The sequence below is a fragment of the Myotis brandtii genome, unplaced genomic scaffold, assembly GCF_000412655.1.
Source record: "Myotis brandtii unplaced genomic scaffold, ASM41265v1 scaffold674, whole genome shotgun sequence".
In the NCBI taxonomy this organism is placed as follows: Eukaryota; Metazoa; Chordata; class Mammalia; order Chiroptera; family Vespertilionidae; genus Myotis; species Myotis brandtii.
In genome coordinates, this window is record NW_005370630.1 from 105257 (window position 1) to 114772 (window position 9516).

Here is a 9516-nt window from a genome sequence, read left to right on the forward strand (position 1 = left end):
CTCTTGACCGAGTTGCCTGGAATCGGAGTGTGAATTCCCAGCCTGGGGTCCCCTTGCCAAGTCCCAGGAGGGCCCTACCTGAGCAGCTGTCCTTGGGGGCTCCTGGCCGTGCCTCCCAGCAGCAATTCCTCCTGCCAGTGCATGAACTTGTGGGAGAAACCGTGGCAGCCCCCGCTCAGTTCCTGAGCCACACGGGGAGCCTGGAGGGGGCAGAGGAGGGTCATCACTCAGGGCTCTGGCTGTGGGGAACCATGTCCCTGGGCTGGTCCCTTCAGGAACCACGGAGCTCTGTAGGCCTGAAGGGCAGATAACTTCTCCTGAGCTTCTGGCCTGGGCCTCAGTGACCTGCAGAGACGAGGCGAGGCCACAGGGCGGAGCAGGGGCCTGGGCTAGGCTGCTGGGAGGAGCTGGCGTAACTGGGTGGGTTTGGGGGAAAGGCCCATATTCACAGGGACACTCGGGAAACTAGGTATGACATCGTGCTTAGCTACTTTTTCTCAGTTTCCCTGGACAAGTCTATTTTGACAAAGTCCAGCCTTTCTGGCTTAGAAAAGGACACAGGAATTCTTGTGCCACGGGCGGGTTCCCTGGGAGAACGGAATGAGAACGGAACACTAGGTGTCTAGCACAGTGGGGACAGGGTAACAGTATTCGGGGAAACGGGGGGCAGAGCTCAGATGCTCCCTCCCATCCCAGGAAGAGAGGAGGGAAAAGCCAGGAAGACAGCCTTTCCCTGCAGGCCTTCCGGAACCCACCTGCCGGCTGTGGTGGTTGGGAGCGCTAGGCGGGCAGTGAGGGTCGTCAGGGTTCAGACAGGGCCGCCCCACGTAGGCCTGGCCCACCTGTGCCTTGGCCAGCAGCTCCCGGAAGCCCTCAAGGGAGGCGAAGGGGCCCAGCTCCTCCAGCAGCTGCTCGGGATCCAGGTTGGTCCACTGGATGTCGGGACGGCCGCTGAGGGGAGAGCCCGTGGCTGGTGAGAATCAGGGATCGATTCCCACCCTCCAAACTGCTGCGAGGGGACCCGTGCTGTACCCCAGCTCCTCCGCATGGAGGGAATGCAGGCTCGGCTTCCCAGAGCCCCCAGGCTGCTGCAGTAGCCGGGGATGGAGGCAAGGGGCAAGGATGGACATCAGCACAGATGGGAAAGGCTCAGAAAAGCCCAGGGAGTCCCTTCCCAAGCCGTCTACCCTTAGCTCTAGCACAGAACCATATGGGCACTGCTCCTAACAGGTTTCCTTTCTGGCCTGGGCAACAGCGTAGCAGACACCCGGCTAACTCTCCTTGGCACAGTCTCTTTCTGGGGATCTTTCAAAAAAATCTTGGCTCAGGTCCTACAGACCTTCGTGTTTTGTCCCGTCTGATAAGACAGGTCTGCCTCTCCTTTGGGGCGAGGAGATGGGGGACGTGGAGAGAGCCGGGCAGCCCTGCTCTGACCGTGGCCTGGGAGGTCATTGGGCCCTTGGTAAGGTTTTGATCGCCTTTACTCCCACCCCTCTTTTCTGCTGGAGACGTCCCTGCACCCGCCCAAGACAAGGCAGGGCCCCGGGTGGGGGGCGGGAGGAGGGGAGGGGGCACTCACGGCAAGTAGGCAGAGCCCCCTTGGAGCTTGGCTCCCTCCCAGAAGCAGTCGAGGGGGGTGAGGATCACGCACGGGAACAGCTTCTCAATCATCTGCCAGGGACACCCCAGGCCGCATGAGTCCTGCCTCGGGGCTCCTTTCTCCATGACCTTTGTGGGGTCCCTCCACACCCCCCACCTCCCGACTCGGCCTCCCAGAGGGCCCCCTCCTTCAGGGAAGGCTCCACCTCCACCCGCGCACAGAACAGCTCAGGAAACTCACCCGCTCAATCATCCCATTTTCAATGAGGGGAACTCCTGACTTGTAGCAGATTTTGTTCAAATCCCAGGACCTGCAGTAGCCGGGGGCACAGGAAGGAGGTCAGCAGAGGGGGATTCCCACTCCAGCCCTGCCCTGGCACGCCTCACCCCCGGCTGCTCGGGGACCTGCCAGACTCACTTTCCATAGAGTGATACTTGCACTTTGCTGGCGGTGAGGGCTGCCTGGAGGTGGAGGCGCAGTGCCTCAGGTGTGAGGACGTTCTCCCCCTCCTGGCGCGGGGTCTGTATCAGCATCTGGGAGGTGTACGCAGCCTCCTCGCCCAGCTTCTCCTTGGTGTACTGCAGCTCCTGGCTCACCCGGCTGCCCACTGCCAGAGCGAGGAGGAGAGCGCAGGGGAGAGAGCGCAGGGGATCAGACTCTGGGGATGTGGGGCCCTAGCCCACGATGCCCCCCAGGACCAGTGGGAGAAGTGCTGCTGACCCTCCCCTCTCCCCCCCCCGGCCCCCGTTCTCTCTGATGGCCACCCTGACGCCCCCGGCTCAGAACGGGAGTTCCGCAGGAAAGCCAGAGCCTAGTGGTGTGGCCCTATGGGATTCTCGTGTGGTCTAAGAACTGAGCATGAACCAACTGGCTAGGTTTGGGGCAAAAAACGAAAACATGAGACATCAGTTTGAGCTGGGCCAGGGCTGGGGTGATGGGGCACCGTGCTGAGGGAGCCCTCACTCCCTCTCTGAGCTGGTGGGGAAGACGAGGTGACAAAAGGGGCCAATAGGGAGGCTGCCCTAAAGGAGCAGGGCTGGGCTGGCTCCTAGCGCAGGTTGCCCAGGCAGTGACTACAGCCACAGGGTCCTGCCAAGAGGGCAGGGCAGGGAGTGCCTGGAAACAACGGGCCTGCCGTGGCACAGGCGAGGGGAGGATCGCAGTCTCATAGTGTGACACCTTCACACACTGGGCCCCGCACACAGGAAGTCCCTGGACTCAGCTCATGTCCCTGGCAGCGGTGACAGCAAAGCGGGCCAAGGGGAAGAAAGGGCTCCCGATCCCTTTCACCAGGCTCCCTGCCAGACAACCGGGTTCCCAGTGCCAGGCCCGCCTCGGCCTCCTCAGTCTCAGCGCCCCTCCCGCCCTGCACTGTGCTGGCCATGGAGTCAGGCTCTGTCACTGGGGCTTGGGGAGGCGAGGAGCTGACTGGTTTGGGGGAGGGCGAGGGGCTGGGGCCCTTGGTCTGGTCTTAGACCCAGTTCTGCCTCTACCTACCTGGGCCCACACGCACTGCCTCTCTGAGATGCCAGTCCCACTGGCATCATCATGCTCCCCAATCTCTTTTTCAAACCCACATAATCTTCTCACTCATGAGAGCCCCAAACTCTTGGTTCCCCCCTAAAACAGATCTGCCTATATACTTACATCCCCCCACCCAAACCCCATTTCTGGCCCTCCCTCCATGAACCCAGTTTCACACAGCCACCCTGCCCCCTTCCACCTACTCTTTTTTTTTTTGAGAGAGAGAGGAAGGAAGGGAAAGGGAGGGAGAAAGGGATGGGAGGTTGGGGAGAAAGAGAGAAAGAGAGACAGAGAGAGACAGAGAGACAGACATCGATAGGTTACCTCCCATACAAGCCCAGACCAGGGATTAAACCTTCAACCTGGGTATGTGCCCTGACCAGGAATCGAACCTGCAACCTTTTGGTGTATGGGATGACGCTCTAACCACTGAGCAACCTGGCCAGGGCATCCACCTACTCTTTTTCTCCCCCGACTCCCCACTCCTCTCCCAGGCCTGTACTATAGTGCTTATGTCACCAAGCTCAGGCCAGAGCTGCCACAAGGAAGGATGCGAGGGGAGGACAGGGATCAGCTTCCCATAGTGAGTGAGTGTGCTGAGGGGAAGGAGGGAGGGCAGAAGGAAGGAACCCAGAGAGAACTAATAAGAAAGCAGGAGAAAGCCGAAACCGGTTTGGCTCAGTGGATAGAGCATCGGCCTGCGGACTGAAAGGGCCCAGGGTCGATTCCGGTCAAGGGCATGTACCTGGGTTGTGGGCACATCCCCGGAGGGGAGTGTGCAGGAGGCAGCTGATCGGTGTTTCTCTCTCATTGATGTTTCTAGCTCTCTATCTCTCTCCCTTCCACTCTGTGAAAGATCAATAAAATATATTAAAAAAAAAAAAAAAAAAAGAAAGCAGGAGAAAGAAACACTGACAACTTCAAAGACAACATCAAAGAGAATAAAGAATCCTGAGAAAAAACGAGGAGAGAAAAGATAAACCTTGGCTGACAGTGACATGATAGATACGGGGACAGATGACCTGGGATGTATTATACGAGCAAGAAGAGAGCGCAGGTGCAGGGGAGAGCACGCAGGCTCTGTGCAGACCTGGCTTTGAGCCTTGGCTCTGACACTCAGTCTGTGCTTGGGGCAAAGTACTTAGTCTCTGACCCTCAGTTTCCTCATCTGTAAAATGGAGACAACGCCCACCTCGGTAGAATTACAATAAATGCAGGCACAGTCCTTACAGAATTGCCCAGCACGTAGTAGGCACAGATACAAAGTTATTACTCAATCGCTGCTGGGAGAGAAATGATGTGACAGAAAAATGAGAAAGAACTGAAGAAAAAAATGACTGTAAGTGAGCGGGGAGGAAATAGAATGGGAGGAGACATCAAAATCGACATTTGCACCCGAGCCGGTTTGGCTCAGTGACTGGAAGGGTCCCGAATTCGAATCCGATCAGGGCATGTTCCTCAGCTGTGATTTGATCCGCAGCCCTGGTCCGGGCTCTTGTGGGAGGCAACCAATCGATGTGTCTCTCACATCAATGCTTCTCTCTGTCTCTCTCGCCCCCCCTTTTACTCTCTCTAGAAATCAATGAAAAAATATCCTTGAGTGAGGATTAATAACAACAAAAATCGATATTTGTTAAAACTTTCATGCCTACAAAAGGGAGAATATAATTAGTCAGCCAGCATGAGCATGGAAAAAGCCCACCTTATAGCTAATCCTATAAATGCAAATTAAAAAGGGCAATAGCCCTAGCTGGTTTGGCTCACTGGATAGAGCGTCGGCCTGGGGACTGAAGGGTCCCGGGGTTGGTTCCGGTGAGGGGCATGTACCTTGGTTGCAGGCACATCCCCAGTAGGGGGTGTGCAGGAGGCAGCTGATCGATGTTTCTCTCTCATCGATGTTTCTAACTCTCTATCCCTCTCCCTTCCTCTCTGTAAAAAATCAATAAAATATATTTTTAAAAAAAGAGCAATACTATCTATCAAATTAGCAAAAATAAAATGTTGATAGCACTCATTGCTGGCTTATAAGAGTGACAGAAACATCAACGATGAGAGAGAATCATTGCTCAGCTGCCTCCTGCACACCCCCCACTGGGGATTGAGCTCGCAACCTGGGCATGTGCCTTGACAGGGAATCGAACGGTAACCTCCTGGTTCATAGGTCGACGCTCAACCACTGAACCACGCTGGCTGGGCGATTTAAAAAAAAGAGTTAGATTGTGGAGGGCCTAGAAAGTGTGCTAAGAAGCTTGGCCTTGATTCTGGAGCCTCCCCAGAACCTATAGAAAGTGATGGAGGGACTCTTAACAGGGACGGACTAGGCAAGATTTAGATGCACCACAGGAGGGCAGTGTGGAGGCAGATTTGAAGGTGAGAGGGACGGGATCAGTCCCTCTCTAACAGACCTTGCTTTCCTTGGCCATCCCCTGAAGGGCCTAATGATTCAGGGAAGCTGAGCCCCTTCCCAGCCTGGGAGGGGGGAGTATCTGATTAGTCTATTACAGTGGTCAGCAAACTGCGGCTCAGCAAACCGCGGCTCGAGAGCCACACGCGGCTCTTTGGCCCCTTGAGTGTGGCTCTTCCACAAAATACCGACTTCTGCGCATGGGCCACGAAGTTTCAATCGCACTGTACGTGCGCGCCCGCACATGGTATTTTCACACTCAAGGGGCCAAAGAGCCACATGTGGCTCGCGAGCCGTGGTTTGCCGACCACGGGTCTAAGAAGTCAACCACAGTAATTCCACTGCCTTCCCCAGTGAAGAATTTAGGCACAGGGTGCTGCCCATTCTTGCCAACGTGACCATATGGGAAGTGAGCTGGGAGGCTTCTGGTACTGAAGCAACCATGACAAGGAGGTGACAAGTCTGAGGACGAAAGCCCAACACGCTGAGGAAGGCAGAGGAGAAAGGTACTTAGGCATTAGTCCTGAGGTTGCCGAATTAGCCATCCTGGAACTTCTCTACTGTCTACTGCCAGGTTTCCTGTTGCAGGGGGTGACAACTCCATCTTCTCCCTTCCTTCCCCCCCTTTCCTTTCTCTTTCATGTGGCTAAAAGCATTCCAAACGATACAATCAGAAATGTCCTGCTGGAGAGTGAGAAAGGCTTCCACTGGCAAATGTCAAGGGCCATTGGGATATTTATAACATCGTTCACAGTCCATACGAAATTATCAACTTAAAAGCAAGCCTGCTGTATTTGGTCAAACATTTAATTAACTCACCCCTAATGCCTTAGCGGGTCCAGACCAAATGATTTCTTGGGCCTTATATGGGCCTGCGGGCTGGATGTTCCCCACCCCTGAACTAGAGCAATGGCCACGAAGGCGAGAAGGAGGGTCTGTAATGAGAGAAGGTAAGAAGGAAGAATTTGCTGGTTTAGTAACCAATTAGGTGAGCAAGGAGAACTGAGGCTGACCTCTAAGGTTATAGAAAGAAAATCTAAGTATTTCAATGGATTTCAGTGGTTCTACCAACTGCTGATGTGTGGCCATCCCTTGCCTTCTAGATAGAATGGCGATGCATTTCTTATTTTCAGGGACAGCTCCAATTTCAAACCATCTCTATCACTGTTTCTGTAAGTACCAGTTGGGCTATATGTTGTGATTTTCATTTTAACGATCTATTTCTGAGACCTTTCGTTTTTTCTTTAAATTAATCAGAAAGGACAAGTCACATTCCAACTCTCACCAAGGCAAAGCTGGAGCTGGAGAAGACCCTGAACTCCGATAGCCAATGTCTCGCTTTTTCTTTGCTTTCTGTGTTAGTAAAATGGAAAGGAATAGAACGTTCCTTTCCATCCTCACCTAGATTAGCTCCTCACTGAATAGGGCAGTGATGGTGAACCTATGACACGCGTGTCAGAGGTGACACGCGAACTCATTTTTTTGGTTGATTTTTCTTTGTTAAATGGCATTTAAATATATAAAATAAATATCAAAAATATAAGTCTTTGTTTTACTATGGTTGCAAATATCAAAAAATGTCTATATGTGACATGGCACCAGAGTTAAGTTAGGGTTTTTCAAAATGCTGACACGCCGAGCTCAAAAGGTTCGCCATCACTGGAATAGGGCATTGCTGGGAGAAGCCACACTACAGAATATAGAGAAAAGATCAGGTCAAGATCACTGCTTTGACCTCACCCCCAGCCCAAGCCAGTACAGGACAGAACGGTATTCTAAATAAAGGAAAAAGTGCTAGGAATTGGCTACACCACTTCACCACTCTCCCAGCAACAGCAGCAAAAATCTGGTGGGATCTAGCCTGTCCTGGGCTGGGGTGTAGGGGAGAGAATGAAGAAACGTGGAGGTGCAAGCAATGTTGAGATGGGGAAGATTTGGGGAATGGAGAAGGAGGAAGAGGGGGGAGACAGCCTCCATTGTGGCAGGAAATCCAAGAGTAATTTGGGACCACCCAGGCAGTAGCGGTGTGGGTGGGGGTGTGTGTATGTGCGTGTACGCACATGTGTGTCCTGGGGCTGGGGGCAGGCAGGCACGCATAAACATTGCCCTCAACCCCAGGCTGGCCTCGAGTGTGTATGTGTGTGAGTCTGCAGAGGGCTGGGGTGGGTGGGGATGGGGTGTGGGAGCCAGGCAGGCAGGCAGGCAGGCAGGCTCTAAGAAACATCTGCTCTGGATCCCAGAGCTTGCCAGCATTTGAAGTAACTTGAGAGTGTGAGACTCTAACCTAGGCCCTGCCCTTGGGTGTGGGCCAGGGCTGGGGGAGGTTTGGGGAACCTACAAATGCAAATTTTTAGGCAAGAACAGAAGGGAGTTTGACTCTGTTAAAGGGCTGCCCTATGAAAGCAGGCCCCGGGAAAGGAGATAGTTATGGCAAAATTATTACTAAGAAATAATTTTAATCTAATACTTCCATGAGGAAGTGAGGATTTGGTCTCCAGGAAGTGCAGATTGACTAAATGGTTGCAGGGGGCTGGGGTCTGGGGCCTGGGACCTCTCCCTGGAGCCCAGTCAGGTGATTTACTCAGCCTCCCCAGCCCTCCAGTTCTAACTGCTGGTCTCCAGGTCAGATGGGATCTCTCCCTGCCTTCTCTTGTATAACATAATCATATTCTGCGTTGTATCATATTCCAGTACATGTTTTACTTTGCTACTAAAAGATGGGTCTTTTAAAAAAAGTTGCCTTTGCAAATCCTGCCATGCAGTTCAAAAACACATAAAAGGCGGGCAATGAATGCTAGACACACACTCACAGATGACTATTCTATATACCTATTCACAGACCCCGTCAGATGTCCACTACAGGTGTGGGCGGGAGCAGTGCTGCCAGATGCCGAGGCTCCGGCGGGCAGGTGTCCCCTCCAGACCCAGAGCCAAGTCCACTAGAACTCAGTACCAGCTCCCCACTCTGTTCTTCTTTTTTAAAAATTGATTTCAGAGAGGAAGGGAGAGGGACAGCGAAATAGAAACATCAATGATGACAGAGAATCATTGATGGGCCTCCTGCCTGCCCCCTACTGGGGACCGATCCAGCAACCTGGGCATGTGCCCTGATGGGAACGGAACCCTGCACGACCTCCCGGTTCCCAGGTCAAGGCTCAACCAATGAGTCACCTGGCCAGGCCTCACTCTGTTCTTGTCTTGGGCTCACCACACCCCAGCAGCTCAGTGTCTACAACTCACCTTCCACCCAGAGCTGTTCTAGGTCTGTCTCAATGATGGCCACACGGAGGCCCAGTGCCAGGGCCCCAAAGGCCAGCAGTCCCAGGAAGAGCACTTTGCCACAGTGTCTCTGGATCCTGCAGCCCAGCGAGAAGAGCAGGCCCTGGAAGTAAGCACGAAGCCAGAGCGGAGCCTTCAGGCTCCCAGCTAGGATCTGGGATGGGAAGAGAAGGGTCAGTCGGCATTACTGCAACAAGGCACAGAATCCTTCCCTTTTCTCCCTATGTGCACCCTCTGCCAAGCCCTAGCTTCTTGGTTTCTGGGTGCAGGACAGGGTGGACCTACACAGTCACAGGGCCAAACATGGAATAAGACTGAACTCCATTTCCTGTTCTCCTACCCAATGCACACTGAGGAAGGCAGAGACCTGTTTTCTGAGAGTAGAATACATATATACACACCTGTTCTCAGGTAGAAAGGGGTGAAGCCACAGACACTCTCACCGGCCGAAGACACACACACACACACACACACACACACACACACACACACCCCTTTCCCGGGCGGGCAGTAACACAAGGCGCTTAGAGACGCCCCACCTTGCACTGACCTGAGTGACAGACCCGGGGGTCCCAATCTTCCTTTCCCGGCTTCCCCTCCACTCACCTGGGGCGCTGCGGATCCAGCTGGGGGGGTGTAGTCCGGAGGCAGCTCCCCGAGGGGTGGCCGCCGAGCCATGCTGGCGGGAGTGGGGGGGCTGGGCGCCCCC

At 54.0% G+C, this 9516-nt stretch overlaps 1 protein-coding gene across 1 annotated transcript in view; it reads right to left on the reverse strand.

Annotated features, from left to right (window-relative positions):
* Positions 1 to 9510, reverse strand: part of PTCH2 (patched 2) — a 15859-nt gene extending 6349 nt beyond the window's left edge. The window contains exons 1-7 of the mRNA XM_005881249.2: positions 9414 to 9510; positions 8769 to 8961; positions 2018 to 2207; positions 1841 to 1910; positions 1580 to 1671; positions 756 to 951; positions 79 to 200 (exon numbers count right to left, since the gene is read on the reverse strand). Of these exons, the coding sequence (XP_005881311.1) occupies positions 79 to 200; positions 756 to 951; positions 1580 to 1671; positions 1841 to 1910; positions 2018 to 2207; positions 8769 to 8961; positions 9414 to 9485 (935 nt within the window). The 5' untranslated portion in view covers positions 9486 to 9510. The remainder of the gene's footprint in view (positions 1 to 78; positions 201 to 755; positions 952 to 1579; positions 1672 to 1840; positions 1911 to 2017; positions 2208 to 8768; positions 8962 to 9413) is intronic.
* Positions 9511 to 9516: the final 6 nt, after the last annotated feature.